Raw genomic sequence first — 20,107 nt, 5'->3', positions numbered from 1 at the left:
TTTTTTATAAATATGTTACTAGCATTTTTTAAATTGTGGTTGAACTTTGGTAGCAAACAAAAAAAAAAGATTATTCAGTGTAACTTGGCACTGGCTTTTCTGCGTCAATAGAATTAAATAGTTGAAGGATTAATATTCTAAAAGTCAATAAGAAATCAATAAAAATAGGAAAGCATTTACCTAACTGAAAAAAGAGCAAAGGAGTGCTGGCTTGGGCGGCACATAGACTAGAATTGGAACGATAGAGAAGATTAGCATGGCCCCTGCAAGAAAATGACGCGCAAGTTCGTGAAGCATTCGTACTTTAAAAAGAGCAAAGGATGTGTAGCGGTAGCTCATGAAAGCAAGGCTTAAAAAAGTCGAATTCAATGAAAATATGTTCTACCTCTCTGCTAGTCACAGCGTTGCAGATTAAAATGCAGTGAAGTACCACATTTTAACTACAGAACTGATCAAGGCTAAAACTTAAAAGAACAGCACCTCTCGCTAGTGGGAGGGGGAGCGTGTGAGCTTTAGGGAGGGCGGTTGGCAGCGCATCTCCAGCCTCTAGTCACAGGCTTTGTCACGGTAATGCCAGTTCTAGAAATTCATCTTAATGAGACGTTTTCACAGCGTAATGAATAAGCCCATGTGTTGCAGTGCTAGGGACATGATACAAGAGGAAAGTGCGTTCTGTGTACTGATACCGGAAAGAAGCAGGTCACAAGAGAGCCTTCATGCTCCTGTTTAACTTCCGTATTGTAAATAAAATTTGGTTGTATACACTAAGCAGAAAATTTACAAAATTTCTACTTTGCTACCGTTACAAGGCACTGATGTATTGTACCCTGTAAACGAGGCAGCCCGTACACAGCGTATGGGAATTACACACCGCACCTGCCTCCGCACAGCCGGCCCTCCCCCAGCTCCTGCCGCTTTCCTCCGCACGGAGCTCACCGCGTGCGTGCTCCCCGCGTGCGTGTGCGGGCCTCTGCCATGGGCACTCAGTGAATAGGAGCGGGAGATGGTGTGAGGTCCAAGGCCCAGTTTCATTTTATTCTTGTATAATTGATTGCTTAACTTCTTCTTGTTTGCTGGCTGATTAGTAATTTCCTAGCCCCACACCCCACACGGTTTGAGAGCAAAAAGAAACCTCTTCAGCTTTTCCAGAGATTGTGCACACCACTCCCCACGTGCTACGCCCGTTTTCTTCCAGGGAAAGAAGGAGTTCCAAGTGTCCCTCTTCCAGACGCTGGTGCTCCTCATGTTCAATGAAGGGGACGGGTTCAGCTTTGAAGAAATAAAAATGGCCACGGGGATAGGTAAGAGTCCTCCTGTCGGGATGAATGTGTGGTTTTGTGTTGTTGTGTGGAATGTGTGGTGTCGGTGTTGTTACAACACGTATTTGTTTAAGCGAAGGTGCAGACTCAGCCTCTGCTAGCCACACTGAGCACGCAGCTCCTTTGGCTCTTGCTGAGTCTCACTCACTGTGGTGGTGGCCGCTGCCTGGTTTTCTCCCTTGCAGAGGACAGCGAACTGCGAAGGACGCTCCAGTCCCTGGCCTGTGGGAAAGCACGAGTTCTGCTTAAAAGTCCCAAAGGGAAGGAGGTGGAAGACGGGGACACGTTCACGTTCAATGGGGAGTTCAAGCACAAGTTGTTTCGGATAAAGATCAACCAGATCCAGATGAAGGAAACCGTACGTACCGACTTCCTTGTTTCACCCGCAGGGCACTCGCTGAGGGGCCCTTGGTGCTTGAGAGTCCTTTCTGAGCACCCTAGCATAGCATTGGTCAACTTCGTATTCACGGTAGGAGTGAACGTGAGACGGAAATGCGTGTAAGTTACCATCCTCTTCACAAGAGTGCAGTGAGAGATCTTCCTGTGCCGGATTCCGTTGGCGTCGAGAGCTTGTCCAAAACCCAGTCACTTGCCTTCTTATTTTTGCACAGCGCATTGCAGCCTTGGCCTCAGCCAGGGTCTGGGGTGACAGTGCTGGGGGTCGTGGGCGTCACAGACCCACGGACATCGTGGCTGTGGTCTGTGCAGGTGGAGCGTCTGGAGCTTTGATGAGGCGCTCGGCTGTCTCGTGTCCAGAGCACGTTCTGTACCGCTGCCCTCAGGCCCTTCCTAATGCGGAAGCCCTCGCGCCCCGGGGGTGTTGTCGGCATGCAGGCCCGGAGGGCGGTGGCACCCCTGGTACCGCATACAGAACAGGGCGTCCAGCCGGCCCCCGGGCATGTACGTGAGTGGAGAGGCCTTGTGAAGGCTCCAGGTCCCTCCAGAAGCACAGGCACAGCTTCAGTTGATCTGCGGTTGCTTCACTTACCTACAGGTGTTCAGGTGTAGCCCAGTTGGAAAGAAGTTTAGGTTACACAAAAAGAAAGGCCGAAGACCAGTAAACTACATAAAAGATGTTCATTCTCACGCGTAATTTTTTTAATTCGAATTAAAATAATATTCCACTTTTCATCTATCAATTTTAGGAAATGTTTAAAAGTTTGATAATATCCAGAGTTGGCAAGTATGTGAGAAAACAGGCATTCTCTTTATGTTTTTACCTTTTAAAAGATGCTTTTAGTGGGCAGTTTGACATACTTGTTAAGGATTTAAATGCATATATCCTTTGATCCATCTTTTTTTAATATTAGGAATTTCTGACAGTGATTAAAAGGTGTACAATGTTGGAGTTATAATCTCAAAGTGGGACTGTTCTCTCTGTCCCCTAGAGATAATCTCTACTGCCACTTTTATTTGCACTCATGCCGCTTTCTCCTAGGATGTAAATATAAAATCTTTTTTTTCTTTAATGGGATTACTCTATATATGCCATTTGTATGTACCATTGTGTAAGCTGTTCTTATTCTTTATTATGGGCCTCTTTCCACGTCAGGACTTGGGTTTTTCATGGGTGCAGAGTTGTTGGTTGTGTGAATCTGTGGGAGCTTGGCAGTGCCCATGTTGAAAGGCATTTAAGTTCTTTCCATCTCTACTGGAAATAACGTTACATTAAACATCCTGGCACAGAGATTCCTGTGTGCCTGTTAGAATGTTTCTTTAGTATAAAATCGTTGCCCTGGGGCGCCTGAGTGGCTCAGTGGGTTAAGTGTCTGCCTTCGGCTCAGGTCCCGGAGTCCCGGGATCAAGTCCCGCATCGGGTTCCCTGCTCAGCGGGAGGCCTGCTTCTCCCTCTCCCTCTGCCTGCCGCTCCCCCTGCTTGTGCACTCTCTTGCTCTCCCTGCTCTCTCTCTCTCAAATGAATTTTTTTAAAACCTAAAAAAATAAATAAAATTGTTGCCCTGGAGATATAAGGTCAAAGAATGTGTACTTTTGTTAGTTTGACCACCCTTTGCCAAATGGAAGTCTGACAGATTTTTACCAGATTTCAGTGTCCAGTTTCACAAGAGGGCCCTTTGCCCACCCTGTTCTTACAGGCACAGAAGTAGTTCATTGCCATTTTAGCTTGAATTTCTTTAAGCATCTTCATGCCAGTTAGTAGCTTACACAAATTATGTAGTCTTTCTGATCCTCACGTCTTTGGCTTTTGAAATAGACATAATACCACCACAGGTTGTGTGAATTACATGAACAGTGTTTACGAAACCTCTTGGCCGAGCACCTTTCAGCACCTTAGAAATGTTGGTGTGGCTCATGTTTATAGATTTTTCTAATTAATTGCTTGTTCAGGTCACTGGCACATTTGTTGGCATATTCATTCTCTCATTAGTAAGCATCCTTTATATATTAAAGTGATTGACCCTTCATCATTTCTGACAGATAATTTTGTGTTTTGAGATTTTTTTTGTTTTTCCCCACGTGGAAGTTTTTAAATTCTTAAGCATAGTCTTTTCCTTTATGGTTTCTGACTTGGGGGTCACACCTAGGAAAAACCTTCCTTTACCCCAACATTTAAAAAATAATTACTTGTGGATGCCTGGGTGGCTCAGTTGGTTGGGCAACTGCCTTTGGCTCAGGTCCTGATCTTGGAGTCCCGCATTGGGCTCCCTGCTCAGCAGGGAGTCTGCTTCTCCCTCTGACCCTGCCCCCTCTCATGCTGTCTCTCTCTCTCATTCTGTCTCTCAAATAAATAAATAAATAAAATCTTTAAAAAAATAATAATAATTGTATTTTTCTAGTATTTACATTTTTTTCTTTGAGCAACGTAGAAAATATTTTAATATCAAAAAGCAATCTAATTACTCTTCCTATTCTAAAACTGAATTGAAAATACCACTGTCTGACAACTTATTTTAATTGTCACCCTTATTTGTTAAATTCAGATATTATGGGTCAGTTTTCAATTCTGTTCTGCAAATTCTATTGCTGTTTCATAGCCAGCACCCAAAGTCTTTTAATTAATGTACCTGTTCCTATAAACTTACTCTCCCAGTGAGCTTGAGAATAATTTTATCTTGTCTTTGCCCTCCAAATAAGAACACGGACATTTTTTATTCAGAGTGCATTACATTAATTTCCAGTTTTCATTTTTACCATACTAAATCTGATTCATATCTGTGTTTGTATATATATGAATACAAATCTCTTCATGGGAGTTTTCTACTAAAAGCCTTGCCTATTTAGTAGATAGTTTAGCACATACTTATTAAGCACCTTCTCTGGGCCAGGTCCTCTCTGAAGCGCTGAGAATTCATCCATTAACAGTAACATACTCTTACAAGTCTCTGTTTGAGGGAACTTTGAGCAGACAGGTACCAGATGATTACACACTGCTGCGCTCGTTAGACTTGAGGTCACAGTTACAATGGAGAAGTATGGGAAAGCCAGTCTAATACCGTGGGTAAGGGAAGGCTTTCCCACCAAAGGCAAAGCTGAGCTAGGTGAGGCCTGAAGAGGCAGGTCACACCTGTGAGGGATTTGGGCAAGGCACTGAAGACTTTAGGCAAGAAGGCCAATAACGTGCTGGCACCTGATAGAGGGGATCTTCCTGGTTGGCATGTTTAATTATTACCAGTATGTATATATTAACACCGTTTATCTTTGTGTATTTATCTTGTATCCAGCCACTTTATAAAATTCTCATGGTCTTTGATGGTTTCTCAGTTGATTTTCTTGGATTTTTGGATTTGTAGCTCATCTACAAAGAATTATCATGTGTCTGCTCCTTTTCAGCATACCTCTTTATTTATTTATTTTTTTTAAGATTTTTATTTATTTATTTGACAGAGAGAGACACAGCGAGAGAGGGAACACAAGCAGGGGGAGTGGGAGAGGGAGAAGCAGGCTCCCTGCAAAGCAGGGAGCCCGATGCGGGACTCGATCCCAGGACCCTGGGATCATGACCTGAGCTAAAGGCAGTCGCTTAACCAACTGAGCCACCCAGGCGCCCTCAGCATACCTCTTTAGTTCTCTTAGTGCATAGCTAGAATCTCTGAAATAACTTTTTTTTTTTTTTAAGTAGGTTCCACACCCAGTGTGGATCAAGATCAAGAGTCAGACGCTTAACCCACTGAGCCACCCAGGCACCCCGCCCCCACCCCCAAAACAACATTTTTAGGAAATAATAGTGTTACCAGGCTTTTTCTTCACTTCCTCATTTTTTCTTAAGTACAGGGAACATTAACCTTTCTAGGGTCATGGATCCCTTTGGAAAGCATGGCTTCTGTCTTTCTGAAACATACACACGTCACATACATGCACAGCCCTCCCTCTCCCCTGCCCACCCGTGATCTGCGGACCTCCATTAGGTTGCTGTGTAACTAACATGAAATTGTTACCAGTATTTGCTGTTTGCTTCTTTTTTTTCTTTTTTTTATCCTTTTTTTTTATTCTTATGTTAATCCCCATACATTACATCATTAGTTTTAGATGTAGTGTTCCATGATTCATTGTTTGTGCATAACACCCAGTGCTCCATGCAGAATGTGCCCTCCTCAATACCCATTACCAGGCTAACCCATCCTCCCACCCACTGTTTGCCTCTGATAACAGCTTTTTATCCTGAATGTTCAGGTTTGGTTTTTTGTTTTTTAATTTCTCCTTATATGTTAAAGTTTGTTTTAGATCAAGAACAGATTTTCAGTTTTACTATGCCTTTGCAGCATCTGTCAGGATGATCATATGATCTAATCTTGAAACTGCTGTGGTCATATTAGTTACATTAGTAGGTTTCCTGATGTTGAGCAAAGCTGACATTTCCAGAGTAATCTCTGATAGCTGTTGTGCTTTGTTTTGTTTTTACTGTGCTACTGGATCTAATCCAGGATTATATAGAGTTTATGTAGTATTTTGTAGCCTTTTTATAAGGGAAATACAACTTTATTTTTCAAGGTCTGGTACTGAAGTCGTGTTGTCCTTGGGAAGCTAGGTTTTGCTCGAACAAATAAAAATGCATAACAGAACAGGATCTACCCAAAGTTTGGCCTTTCTTTGCATCAGAAGTTTCTCATCAAACTCAACAATATGAAATAACGCCAAAATACATCTTTAAGCTTCGCTCTTTTGTGTGCAAATGCAGGTGGAAGAACAAGTCAGCACCACCGAGCGTGTGTTTCAGGACAGACAGTATCAGATTGATGCCGCTATTGTCAGAATAATGAAGATGAGAAAGACTCTTGGTCATAATCTTCTAGTTTCTGAATTGTATAATCAGCTGAAATTTCCAGTAAAGGTAAATGTATATTAGCTTAATTAAACTTGTAGTATTGTGCTGAACATTGAAAAAGCGCGTTCAGCTCTTAACACTGTAGACTCATTTGTCCTGCATCACAGGTGATCGTTTGCTTGCACGAGTCTACCTTTGTGTGCCCACCGACTGTCGAACAGCCAGCAAGTGATGACAGCAGAGTCTCTGTCCCAAATGCTGTTTGTCACCATCTGGGAACGAGAGGTCCCTAAACTCCCGCTTGCAGGGATGTTGTACTTGATACCTTTTTAGGAGGGGGAGGCGCGTGGCAGAGCTTGAGACCATGTTTCTCAGTAGTGTAGCTGTGCAGGTCATGCCCTGGGATTCTGAGGAAATCCCACTAACAGCTCATTTACTCAGCATTGACGAGCTCCAGACCATTTTCTGTTTTGATAATCTCTCCTTGTTTCTGTGCATGAGAAAGTTGACCCTGAACAGACTGAGAGCTACTGCCCTGGACGTATGGACATATGTGGAGTACGGACCGGTTAGGGAAGCATTAGGAAAAGCTCTTTGAAACATGAGCCTCCACCTGGAAAGTATGGGGCTCTCATGAGACCTGGCTTTTCAGTGCCTGAGCCTGGCCCTGTGTTCCTTTGGGGTGGAAGTTCCCCGATTCTGTGTTGTCCAGTTTGGTAGAAGAGCAGCTCACCCTCCATCCTCACTGAGGGAGTCAAGTTGAGGTGGGTCAGTGAGCAGACGCCGACGCAGCTGGAGCTGTCTTACCCGAGCAAGCACGGGGCAGCTGTGCCCTCCAGAGACGGCGCATTCTCCACAGTGCCTGGGCGGTCACGAAACCCTGCCGTGGGCACCATTCTTTCCTACCTCTAGCAGGGCGAGTGTTCGCTTTCCCTTCGCAGATGAGAAACCCAGCAGTTAAAGGACTGAAGGGTGGGGGAGGTGTGCAGCGGCCGCAGCGGCGATTCAGCCCTGATCCCGTATCTTGTGAACGTATGAACTGAACAGAAGGCTAGGCCTTTTGATAGAGAGCGTGTGCCCTTGGACAGGGAGAAGCTTGTTCATAAGCGACATGAGTGTGCTTCCTCCCGCAGCAGAGCGGGGGCGCCCTTCCCGGGCAGCCTCCTCACGTGGGAGCGCTCGCAGCCTGGGCTCCCACCCCCTCCCCAGAGCACAGTCAGGACGCAGTAACACAACACAGTGTGGGAGACATGCCCTGACGCAACATCAGGTTCCCCGTCACACAGATGGGATGTCCTACCCTGGGGTAGGGTCGGCCATGCTTGTGGGAGTGAGTGCGTGAGTGCGTGCTGGTAAAGAACGCGTTCACCCTTGAGCACGCGCGGCCCGCTCTGACCGTCCGTTCACGTGCGAGCGCTACCATCAAGAAGTAAGGTTAGCACTGTCTTCGAAGTGTAGGGACTTCCATCGGGTTCATTTTGTAATTAGCTAGTAATTATAAATAGCTTACATATAGATACATACGTTTTCTGTAATCATGTATGTAATATATGTACATAATCATAATCACAAACTTCTTGCATACGTTCTGCTCCCCTATGTTTGTAAATTTAATGCTGCTGTAATGGAGGGGTTTTGTTTTTCTTTTTCAGCCTGGAGATTTGAAAAAGAGAATTGAATCTCTTATAGACAGAGACTATATGGAGAGAGACAAGGACAATCCGAATCAGTACCACTACGTGGCCTGATGTGTCGGCCGCCCTTTTCTCTCAGCGAGACACTAGAATGTATCTTCAGAGCAGTGAAGCACTTCCGTGCTGTTTCCAGGACTTCTGACATTGAGCCAGCACGGAGACTTTGGGATTCGAGGGAAAAGAGATGATTCTTGGATCACCCTTCACAAAGTTTGAGGGTTTGCGAATGGCATATGTGTCTTTCCCTCCAGTTCTTCCTCTTAACTCTCTTTGGTGTTTAAATCGTTTCTGTTGCTCTGTTGCAGAATGACTTTGAGATTGGACAAGAAGATGTTGGTTAAAAGAGTGTCCTTTGTCACATGGTGCTCTTGTGGCAGAAAGCTGAAGGTTTGGTTTGGTGCGTGTGTGGTCATGAAGGCACGGCTGAAAAGACCCTCCGTGCTGCATTTGCGGGCGGCAGAGGTCCTGAAGGCAGGCTCTCTTAGTTGACGGACGCTTATTAGGAACGAGAGCCCTCTGTGGGCAAGCATTAGGAAGAGGCAGTCGGTGTCAGACACTGGCTGATGGATTATGCAACCTAATCCTGGCATCTCTTTGTTTGCTTTACTTTCCATACGTTTGAAGCTCCGATGGCTGACTTTTTAGAGCGAGCTTTCTCGGTGAGACCACTCCCGTGTGCCGGGACAACACCGGGTCGGGCGTACCTGCCGCAGGAACCCATGCGCATCTTTGTTCTACTTCCACTGAGTTGTTTGTGAATTTTCTGTTTAGGGGTTTGGGGGACGGTGTGTTTGTGTTTACTCTTCCAGGATTGCGTCTAGCAGCCCGTTTGTGCATCGGGGTAACTGCTGTTTGATTTGTTTAATTGCTCGAATAAAGTTTGGTTTGTTTTTACAGTCCTGTGCAGGGACGGCTGTTGCTCTCTGTGCTGTGACCACTGTAAAAAGTTCTCTAGGAGACTCCAAGTTTTGATATTGTGAAGCAGAGGTTATTTTGTCAAAAGATTAAAAGGACTTTGTTGGCACCTGGTTTCATGTGTGTGTGTGTAGGTGAGGTTGAGCAGGGGGACGATGATGTTAGTACGTAACTGTAACAAAGATACTTTTCTGGTAACATTTAAAAGTACTTTATATTTTACATAATAGCATGTTTCATTTTGATTAAAAGCTACCAAAGGAATTTTGATCATGGTATGAGTGTTTAAAGCAATATTTTCTGGAATATACCAAGTTTATATAATTTAATTTTGTGCTAAATTATTAAAAATTTCTCCCTTTTTGAAACATGCGTGTTTAAAATATGACATCTTATGGGTTTCCATGTGAAAATCCTCACCCTTGAAGTATCATTATTTCTATATTTGTAAATTTTCATTTGTCAGTTCTATAATATGTGGTCTGTAAAAGACCAAATAGATTTCTACTTCTTAAATTTTACGTTTATTGTCTCTAGAGATTGTTAATCTTGTAATTTAATGTAGACTTAACTCTGAATAAAATTAGTTTAATTGGCCTTAAAATTATATTAATAAAACCTGTGGTATGCAAACTACATTCTTCATAACTCTTCAGCGACTTAAAATCCACGTCCAGGACAGCGGGGCAGACGGGGCCACCCTCTCAGGAGTCGAGCTGTCCCGTCCTCTCACAAATCAGGGGTCGGGGAGGCTGTTGTTGCAGTGAAAGGCCGACGCGGCCAAACAGATGGTGTAGGGGAAGTGAGGGGGGGCAGGGGCTGCAAAACTGGAGAGGCGGTGAGCGCAAAAAATCTAAGAGAAGCAGAGAAGAAGCTGTGACCAAAAAAAGACCTAAGTTTTTAACAGAACACAAAATGAGCAGAAAAGCCAAAACATAATGGAAAGTCGTGTTTTCAATAGCCACAAAACAATGACAAAATTCCTAGTAGCAAACAAGGAAATAGCCACATGAAAGGTGTGTTTGAATGACATGGGAGCAGAGAGAAAGCCTGAGGAAGGAGCAGAGTGGCTGATCTTAATTTATCTGCAGCATCTGAGGACACCACACGGCCCTTAACCTTAGAACACAGGCCAGGTGATCCCGAAGTCACAGGAGAAAAGCAGATGGGCAAAAATAGCCACAAGTGGCTTTAAAACCTGTCCTAGCGTGGTATCAGTGAAACGACATGCTCCTGGCACGCAGCGGCCTCCCGGAACCAAATAGTCCACAAATAACCCACACACAGGAGCGTGGTGCAACGTGAGGGGTGCGTCGTCGGGCAGGATCTGAATTACCACCTCGAGAAAACCACAGGTGGATTATCCTCCTCGACACCAAAATAAGTTCCAGTGGTCAAAGATTTAAGTGTTAGATGAAGCCATAAATATAAGAAGAAAACATGAGATCCAGGATTTTTTTAAATTCTCATTGGAAAAAAGTCTAACCGTGCAATAAGATACATGTATTTCTCAAGTGCCAAGTGGCCTTCTGAAAGTTTACGTGGGGAACAGTGTCCCTGGGGGGTGCTGGATAGGACTCGGCACTAATTACGTGAGTGTGCGTAGAGCTGCCAGTGGGCGAGTGTGGGCCGGCGACCCGTGTGGGTCTGGAGGCTGTGCGTGCTCTGGGTGAGCCTCAAGGATCGGGACGGGCCGAGGAGGTGGGTATGGGCGCGCCCACCCACTGTGATTTCCGGAAAGGAGAAAAGCCACGGCTGGCGCCCGGGTGGACTCCAAAAGGTCACTCGGAGACACGTCGGTTCGGAGCTCTGCAGATGTTTGGGCACCGTCGTGTGGAGAGGCTTCCCGAGCCAGGAGGGGGTGCCGCCCAGGTGGGCAGGGGCGGGGGCAGCCGGCTCCACGAAAGCTGGCCGCCGGGGGAGGAATTGCGCGTGTCTGGAGGGGACGGGGCGGAGAGACGGGAGGTGTGTGCTTCAGAGAAGCCGGGGTTCACGGAGTGGGGAGACTGGCCTGCTGGTGGCAGTGAGCGGAAGGGAAGCCCCCTTGCCCACCTCCAGGCCCAGGGTGAGGGGCCCCGTGGAAGGACGGCCCGGAAGTGCCGGGCTGCAGGAAAGCAGGGCCTGGGGGGCAGTGGAGGTGGTGGGGGAGCCACGGGGATGGGGAGGCCACTGCCCACAGGCCCGTGGCCAACATCCCCACTCGGTGCGCAGCCCGCCTCCCCGGCCTCCTGCTCCTGCCATGGGAACTGAAGAGGCCTGGCGGGAGGCCCCGTGCGGCCGACCGGGCGGTGATGTGGGGTGACGGCCTCTCAGCGAACGTGCAAGCATATCTCAGCTCCGGAGACGCCCGTACCTCTGACCCGACAGAGTCCGTTTCCAGGCGCTTACTCAGCGGCGTGTCGCTCACTCGCGGTGATGCCGTCTCGTCACCGAATTCTCGGGCGTCCGCCGGCACGTGGCAGAGCGTGCGAGGCAAGGAGTGTGCCAGGCCGCGAGGGCGCGTGGCGTCCTGGAGGGTGAGGATGGGGCAGAGTGGACTTCGCACTGTGTACCCTTCGTGCCGTCTGAATTTCTGTCAAAGCAACGTAAGGAAAATGAATGACAAGTTAAGAAAGAGAGAGCGGCGCCCCCCGCCCCCCCCCGGCCCCTGGCACGGGCCCCAGCTCGCCGGCCACGCGTCATTTACTTCCTGTCATCGCGCGAACCTCCGTTTCCTTGCTCCCCGAATTTGCTGTTTCTCAAGAGAATCTGCTGTGAACAAGAGGACCTTAGGCCCGTATTCCCCCCCGTGCTTCTCCCCACGTCTTTCTCCCGATTTCTTTTTTTTTTTTTTAAAGATTTTATTTATTTGAGAGAGAGAGAATGAGAGAGAGCGAGTACATGAGAGGGGGGAGGGTCAGAGGGAGAAGCAGACTCCCTGCCGAGCAGGGAGCCCGATGCGGGACTCGATCCCGGGACTCCAGGATCATGACCCGAGCCGAAGGCAGCCGCCCAACCGACTGAGCCACCCAGGCGCCCCTTTCTCCCGATTTCTGACCACTCTGGTCAGGTGACTTTGATGTTTACGTATTTGTATTAACGCTCAGACTTTGCCCGTTTCGTCTAAAGCCGAATGCTCGTCTCCGGCCGTGCTGTCACGATCACCCTGGCCCCGAGTCCACCAAGGGTGGCCCTGCACCAGCGCCCGGCGCGCGCACTCAGCACCCCAGACAGACGGGCTCCTTCCCTCCGCGTCCCGGGTCGCCGCGCTGAGCGGGCCGTGGCTTTGTGTTCTCCTGCCGTCTCTACTCGCTCTGCTGACGGAGAAGCGCCTGCCTCGTCCTGTCACCAGGGTCGGCGTGTCCCGAGCGCCTGCCCTTTCCCCTGCGGGTCCCCTCCCGGCCGTGCCTGCCCTTCGGAGACTGCGAGAGAACGCACGGGCGACGCTCGTCCGGGTCCCTGCCTGTCTTCTGCTCGCTTGACTGCATAGAAAACCCTAGGGTCCAGCTCATCTTCCTCAGAACTGGGAAGGCTTTGCGCCAAGAGTTTCCAGCTCTAGCGTCTACTGCCATTTTGTAACTCACCTGTTTTTTGGAGTTTCTTCCACACAATCGAAGTCTTCTATTCCTGAGTTTTGTGCTGCTGCCCCGCCAGGACTCGCGGCTCGGTTCCGGGAGGTGTTCTGCCTACCCCGCGTCTTCCCGTCCCACCTTCTTTCGGAGAAGCTCGCTAAGCGGACAGACCACCGGATGTCACGAAGCGGCGGCCTCCCCACCCCGCCCACGGCGCCCCTCTCCACGCGTGCTTCTGCAGTGGGCTGTCGTTGCTGTTTCCTGAGGCCTCGATCGGAGCAGCAGACCCTTTCGTGGCCACGGTATCTTCTTGCACGTCAGAGGCCCGGTTTCGAAGTTGTCAGGTTCTCAGGGCTGGTGAAGGGCCGGACGTAGGGAGCCCAGGCTCGGTGGGCCGAGCGCGGTCACTGCCGTGTCCCCCCCTCTATCCGACTTCCAGCGTACGTGAGGGTCGCGGGGCCGGCCTCGGGACCCCCTCTCCGCCCGCTCCCCTCCGGCCCCAGCGCTGGCGGTACCGTGTGTCGCCGGGGGCTGCGCTCGTCTCCTCGAGGAGACTTTCTCGGGCACATTTTAGCCCTGCGTGCGCAGCGTCTGGTGCACGGTACACTTTCAGTAAACGCTGCTGTGCACGCCGAGGCGCCGCTACGAGACGCGAATGAGGAGTAGAGCCGAAGAAGGAACACAAGTGTGGGTGCCAGGAACTGAGGAGGGAGTTTGCGGGAAGAAATGGTCACTGCACCGGGAGCTGGGAATCGTCCAGGTTTTGTGGTAACCAGGGGCCACTGCTCCATGGCAGGGGCAAGGCAGCGCTGCTTCTGGGCAAGGACACGAGCAGGTGTGCAGACTGGGAGGAGGGGGCTCCAGAGTGTGTGTGTGTGAGCGTGTCTGCGTATGTGTATTTGTGTGCGTGTGCAAGTGTGTGTGTGCATACACGTGTTTGTATGTGTGCATGTATATTTGGGTACGTCTGTACGTGTGTGTATGTTCTTGCCGAGACAGGTCATTATGTAAACGTAGGCACAGATACGGAGGAATGCAAAGCAACAGGCTGAGGACCTGAGCAGATTTGCAAGGATTCCTGTTACCAGTGATGTACAAATCAAGGTCCACCGCTTTATAGGCCGAGACCTTGCGTTTTACCGTGGACACGGTGTTCTGGGTCAGCTTCTCGTGATGGAACATTGTGGAGGCGCCAGAGTCAGTGGAGAGACAGATGGTTTCAGGCTGCAGCTTTCAAGTCAGATGGCCCAGGGGTCCGAGCCTGGCTCTGTCACCGTCCGGGTGCCCGTACAAAAATTACTTAAATGCTCTAAACCTGGTTTTCTTGTCTTCTTGAAGGGGATAATGCTAGTTGTCTCGTGGAGCTGTTCTGAGTTACCGTGTACAAAGGTACTCCTACTCCGTACCGCCCGCCACAAAAGGGTGAGTGGGGTCAGTGCGCATCACAGATGAAATCTGCCCACAGGAGGGCAAGGAAGTGCGGGAAGGGAATAAAGAGCAGAAATAAAGTGACCCAAACACCCTAAGAGACAAAGATTCCCAGACCAAGAATTAAGACCAGCGTCTCCATCATCCACGAGACAGGCAATGATAAATAGAAAAACACACATGGGGTAAAATAAACAATGAGAAATGATGTACCACGAAAACTGATCAGGAAAGCTGGAGTGGCCTCATTCATACCAAGCAGCCCTGAGGACAAGGAGTACTCCCAGGGACGAAGAGCCCACTTCAGAGAGAGAAAGGACACATTTGTCACCTTGAACCCTGACTGTGCAGGCCTCTAGTAACAGAGCTTCAGAATGCACGGAGCAAAACCTGACAGAGCGGAGAAGATCAATGGGAGACATACAAATCCATGCTTGTGGTCAGGGGCATCAGCCCTCTTCTTTCAGTACTCGATAAACAGAAAATCAGGAAAAACCCGAAACGTGACCGGCCAATTACGGAGTACTGCACCAACAGCAGAACATTCTTTTCCAGCGCCCAGGGGACATGCATCAAGGGAGGCCTACGGTGAGACATCAAACTAGTCTCATGTTTAAAAGGATAAAATTATACAGAATATGTTTTCTGACCACAAGTTAAATTGGAAATCTAACAATGATAACTGTAAATTACTAAATGTTTGGAAATTAAGCAATACACTTCTTTTTTTTGAGATTTTATTTTTAATGAATCTGTACCCCCAACGTGGGGCTCGAACTCATAAACCCGGGATCAAGGGTCTCACACTCCACTGAGCCAGGCAGGCATCCCCAGCAATACACCTCTAAATAAACAATCCAATAATTCTAACATAAATAGATAATGTAATTAAAGGACACACTTTTAAGTAACCCATGAGTCAAATAAAACAAGGAAAATTAGCAAATATTTTGAGTGAATAGGAAAACACAACATGTAAAAGTTTATTTAAAAAAACAGCTAAAGAAATGCTTACAGGGAAATTCATAGCTTCAAATGTTTATATTAAAAAAGATGAAAGGTTTAGGGGTACCTGGGTAGCTAAGTCATTAAGCGTCTGCCTTCAGCTCGGGTCATGATCCCGGGGTTCTGGGATCAAGCCCCCCAATCGGGCTCCCTGCTCAGCGGGAGGCCTGCTTCTCCCTCTCCCACTCCCCCTGCTTATGTTCCCTCTCTTGCTGTGTCTGTCAAATAAGTAAATAAAATCTTAAAAAAAAAAAAAAAAAAGATGAAAGGTTTACAGTGATGTAAGCCTCCACCTTCAAAAACTAGAAACAGAAGAGCAACTTAAACCAAAGTAAATGGAAGGAAATAATAAAAGTAGAAATTAAAGATCTAGAAAATGAGCAGATAGAGAAGACCCACAAAACTGACAAACCTCTAGCCAGACTAGTTGAAGGAGAGGAAACAAAAATGATCGATACCAGGACTGAAAGGACACGGTTACAGGTCCTACAAAGAAGGCTGTGAGTCGGTTTATGCCAGTAAATTCTACAGCTTAGCTGGCATGGCCAAATTCCGTGAGATTCACAAGCTGTCCAGATGGACACAAGAAGAAACAGAAAATAGTTGAATTTGTCATTTTAAATCTTTCCACAAACAAAACAAAACAAAACAAAAAAACCCTCCAGAACTGGAGGGTGTACTGGTGAATTCTATTAAACTTTTAGGGAAGAAGCAACACCAATCTTACAGTCTTTCAGAAACACAGGAGGGAATGAGTCCAGCATTACCCTGACACAGAAACCAGACAAAAATATTACAAGAAAAGAAAACGACAGACCAGCCCTTCACCAAATATTAGCAGTTTGAATCCAGCAATATATAAAATCAGTAATACACCAAAACCAAATGAAATCTGGTGCAGAAGTGCAAGGTTAACATTTGAAAATCTAAAAAAGAAATAAAAACATATAATCATCTGAATAGAAGCAGCATTTGATGAAATTCAACACTGTTGATTTAAAAAACAACTCCCAGCAAAGTAGGAATAGAAAAGAACTTCCCTAAGCTGAGAAAGGACATTCACAAAAGATTTGAGTTGACATTATGCTTAATGTAACAGGCAGAACGCTTTCCCCCTGCGGCTGGGACGGGGCACAGAAGGAGCTGGTAGCCACTGCGCTAAGACAACAAAAAGAAAGAAAACACATACAGGTGGGAGAGAGTTTATAAAATAGTGTTTCACACATGACATGAGCATGTGGGTAGAACAGATGAAGAAATCTACAGAACTGCTACTAGAGCTGATACGCCAACTTAGCAAAGTCACGAGAGGTCGCTAAACAAAGGTCAACTGTATTTCCACATTCTAGCAACAACTGGAGAATGACATTTAAAGGTGCAGCCCCATTCACAACTGTACCCAGAAATGTGTGGAATACTTAAGTTACAAACTGCACAAAAACATACACACTAGAAACTACAAAGTATTGCTGAAAATTATTTAAAGAATAAAGCAAATGAAGAGCTGCATCATGTCAAGGTGTCTGTTTTCTCCAAGTTGGTATGTGCGTTCAATCCAGTACCTACCAAAATTCCAGCAGGGTTTTCCTTTATAGAACAATGATAAGCTCATCTTAGAATGTACATGGAAATTGAAGGAGTTAAAGCACCTTGTAGAAGAACAGCTGGAGAGCTAACTCTCCCTAATTTAGAGACCTGCTCTGAAGCCAGAGACAGAGACACAGATGTGCCAACAGAGCAGGGAGCGTCACAGCATGCCCACCCGTGCACCCGGGTGCAGCTGTGTCAGTTTCAGTAAAGGTGCCAAGGGGACTTGGGGCTAAGTCTCTGTATCAAAGAGCTATCTATCTATTGGGGGGGGGGTGAACAAATGAAGAAATGTACAGAAACTGCTACTGACTTTTATCTCACACCATCCACAAAATTTAATTTGATCATAGGCCCAATTGTAGAAGCTAAACCATAAAACTTCTAGAAGAAAACAGGAGAAAACTGTTATAATGTTGGGAAATGCAGAGATTTCTCAGGACATAAAAAGCATGAGTCATGAAACAAACATTTGATAAACTGGACTTTAATTAATAAATTTTACTTTTTGAAAGATACTACTAAATAAAATAGCAAGCCACGTCATGGGAGATAATACAGTACTGGGAAGTAGCACACTCAGAATATATTTTTAAAAAACACTCAGAATTCAAAAAAAGCAATAAACCATTTTTAAAAACTAGGACAAAGTTTGAACAGACACTTAACCAAGGAAGATACGTGAATGGTGATGCGCATGAAAGATCTTTGCATCTCACTAGTCCTCAGGAAAACACAAACTAGTCACGAGAGAATTAATGGCTATCGGAAAGACCGTTGATACCAGGTGTTGACAAGGACGTTGGTATGGATGGAAAAGCGTCCGACAGTTTCTTCTTAAACATGCACTCCCTGATGACCCAGCTTTTCCACTCCAACACATTTACCCAGGAGAAATGAGAGCCTGGTCCACCCAATGATGTGGTTTTGATTGTTCACCGCAGCTTAATTGGTAACAACCCAGATGTCCTTCTGCAGGTGCGCAGGTGAACTCCTGGTCTTGCAGTGGGATCCACCCCATCCCCTCTGAGCACCATCGTGGGTTACAAAGGTTGAAATATCTCTGTGTTGATTTCAATTCCCAGTGTCTCCCACTATTAGGAAAGGGCTCTGGTTAACCACATTTCGTTTCTCAAACAAGCATAGGCCCTAGGTAACACCACCCCCGACCCCAGGGCCCACAGACCGCGACCAGGTGAGCGTGTCACTGGGAACATGAGCTCAATTGAAGTTAGGCGGTCACTCCTGCTGCAAATGACTTGGGACTGGGTGAGTTACACTGCTTTCCAAGAAAGTAAGTGTTTTGGTTCTTTTTTTATGAGAGAGTTCCTTTTTCATAACCATCTAAAAGGAAGACTACCGTGGTTGGAGTATTTCAAGGAATCTATGGAAAGGAAGTTGTCAGAGATGCACACGAGGCAGACGCGTAACCGTCAGTGGACTTTAAACAGCAAAAGTACCAGCAGTCTGAGTGTCCTAAAGGAGAGGGCTGGTCTTCAGAAGTGCTGTGTGACTCACGTGACTCGCGCTTCTCTCCCCACCCCAGAGCACACGTTTCACTTGAAAGTTGACAGTTTCCTACTTCTCTGACATGTTCCTCACTAACTTACCCTATGACTTAAACTTCTACACTTTTCCAGCCACGATTTACTTGCCTTTTGGACCATTAATAAACCAAAATAGATATTCTTGAGGTAAATGGGCAAGAGAACTGGGAAAGAGAAGTGAAAAATCTTGTCTCCTGGTAGTAAATGAGAGGCGCGGGGCACAGACCCAGCCGTGACCGTGAGCGGCACCGCGGAGCGCCCTGCCTCCTCGCAGGCCTGGTGCTGGCAAACCTCACCTTTCAGCGGCTGTGTGCCAGCTGGTTCTTGGGCAAAGGAAAAATGACGGATACCTTGCGCAAAACAAAAATATGAACAAATGATCCAGCCTGTGTGATGAACGACCAGGCAAAAGAAAATGTCACGCCCTTTAACGGTCACTGGTGGGCGTATAAACTGCCAAAATGTACTAAACGTTACTGCTTTTTACCTAGTACATTTATTCTGTTTACTTCCGTGACTGTCCATCTTCTGAGTCTTTAAATACATGGCAGTTCCAGCATCACAGGGTCCATTCTCACCCACCCACCCTTCTCCTTATTTGTAGCTTCTTTCTTCACAGGGAGAAACCTGCAAATTACGGTTATCTGCAAAATACCTACCTGTTCGTTCAACACCAGTAAACATACAAAGTAGTTTAAGAACTGCTAACTCCCGCCCCAGGGAAACCTGGTTTAGAATGGAGCCTGGGGCTGGCAAGGGGACGTGCATGCCCTGCCGCTGTCCCCAGATGCAGACCCAACAGCAAGTCTGGTTCTATGTCAGAAGCTGGAGGGGAGGGAAGGGAAGCTGGACAAACACGACAACAAGGAAGAAGACAACACTTACTAAAAGCAAGCGAATGTAAAACGAAGGGGGAAAGCCCCAAGAACCAAGGACTGCTCGGTAGAGTGACTGCAGTCCACAGACTGCGCTGAAGAGGCTCAAGGAACACTTCCAGGGGAGGTGAGAGTGAGGGCCTCAGCGCGGCGGCCCGACAGAAGGCAAGGGAGGAGGAGCCGGGAAAGTGCCTGCAGAACTGCAGAGCCAAGGGCGGAGACGCTGAGGGAAGGGCCGTGTGGCCAGGGCTCCAGACCGCGGTCGGACAAGAGAAGACCCAGGGAGCCTCTAGGCAAATCGAGGGCTCGGGTAACGGGCGGTGAGCGGGAGAGGTACTCCGGGACGGCTCTGGAGCAGGGAGCACGTAGGGTACGCGCTGCACCCGTGTCCCCGAACTTTCTCGATAACTGAGGCCCCTCGCCCCGTCCCCATCCGTCCTTAGGAGGGTGTCACCGCTGCAGGTCCTGTAACCGCTGAACCCCCTGCGACCAGGGCTTTGTCTCGCCTTGAGTTGGTCCTTTGCGGCGTCGATGTTTGGCCTCGAACATTCAATACGCGCGCTCAAGTCGTCCCCTCCCTCCTCGCCCCACGTCCAGCCCCCCCGCGAATCAGCGGCCCAGAGGAGCCCCCGTGAGCGTGCCCAGGCCCACAGGACAGGGCATGGTCAGTGCCGAGGCCCTCGAGGAAACCCTCACTGCTCTCGGGCGCGACCGGTGAGCGCGGGCCTCACTGCGCCCCCGGGGCAGCGTGTCGGCCGCGGGCCTCGGCAGACAGCCGCCCTTCTCCGGGGCACACCCGTCTCCGACTGTGGCCGACGCGGGGAGGGCCGCTGAGGACCCCCCCCCCCCCCCCCCCACGCGCCGGCTGCGCCCACTTCCCGCTTCACGCCGCCAGACCCCTTCCCGGCTCGGGAGCCGGGCCATCGGTCACGTGGAGCCACGGTCACGTGCCTGCGGGTCACGTG

At 48.0% G+C, this 20,107-nt stretch overlaps 1 protein-coding gene, 2 long non-coding RNA genes and 1 other non-coding gene across 4 annotated transcripts in view; 2 read left to right on the top strand and 2 right to left on the bottom strand.

The window, feature by feature from the left end:
* The window catches only part of CUL4A (cullin 4A), a 45,051-nt gene extending 35,269 nt beyond the window's left edge, over window positions 1–9,782 (top strand). The window contains exons 17-20 of the mRNA XM_064585878.1: window positions 1,196–1,301; window positions 1,505–1,677; window positions 6,454–6,606; window positions 8,193–9,782. Of these exons, the coding sequence (XP_064441948.1) occupies window positions 1,196–1,301; window positions 1,505–1,677; window positions 6,454–6,606; window positions 8,193–8,288 (528 nt within the window). The 3' untranslated portion in view covers window positions 8,289–9,782. The remainder of the gene's footprint in view (window positions 1–1,195; window positions 1,302–1,504; window positions 1,678–6,453; window positions 6,607–8,192) is intronic.
* On the top strand, window positions 204–308 carry LOC123840035 (U6 spliceosomal RNA). Its single transcript, XR_006789859.1, has one exon. It is a non-coding gene; the product is annotated as a U6 spliceosomal RNA (small nuclear RNA).
* A 1,174-nt stretch (window positions 9,783–10,956) lies between the features above and the next one.
* LOC135363802 (uncharacterized) lies at window positions 10,957–12,852 on the bottom strand. Its single transcript, XR_010409869.1, has 3 exons — window positions 12,713–12,852; window positions 11,503–11,721; window positions 10,957–11,085 (listed from the first exon to the last, which is right to left on the bottom strand). It is a non-coding gene; the product is annotated as an uncharacterized LOC135363802 (long non-coding RNA).
* A 4,339-nt stretch (window positions 12,853–17,191) lies between these two features.
* Window positions 17,192–20,037, bottom strand: LOC135363801 (uncharacterized). The gene is made up of 2 exons (XR_010409868.1): window positions 19,153–20,037; window positions 17,192–17,814 (listed from the first exon to the last, which is right to left on the bottom strand). It is a non-coding gene; the product is annotated as an uncharacterized LOC135363801 (long non-coding RNA).
* Between the last annotated feature and the right edge of the window lie 70 nt (window positions 20,038–20,107).

The sequence above is a fragment of the Mirounga angustirostris genome, unplaced genomic scaffold (assembly GCF_029215605.1).
Source record: "Mirounga angustirostris isolate CCGP_5_RB_7025 unplaced genomic scaffold, mMirAng1.0.hap1 SCAF_3, whole genome shotgun sequence".
In the NCBI taxonomy this organism is placed as follows: Eukaryota; Metazoa; Chordata; class Mammalia; order Carnivora; family Phocidae; genus Mirounga; species Mirounga angustirostris.
This window is presented reverse-complemented; position numbering and strand designations above follow the sequence as displayed.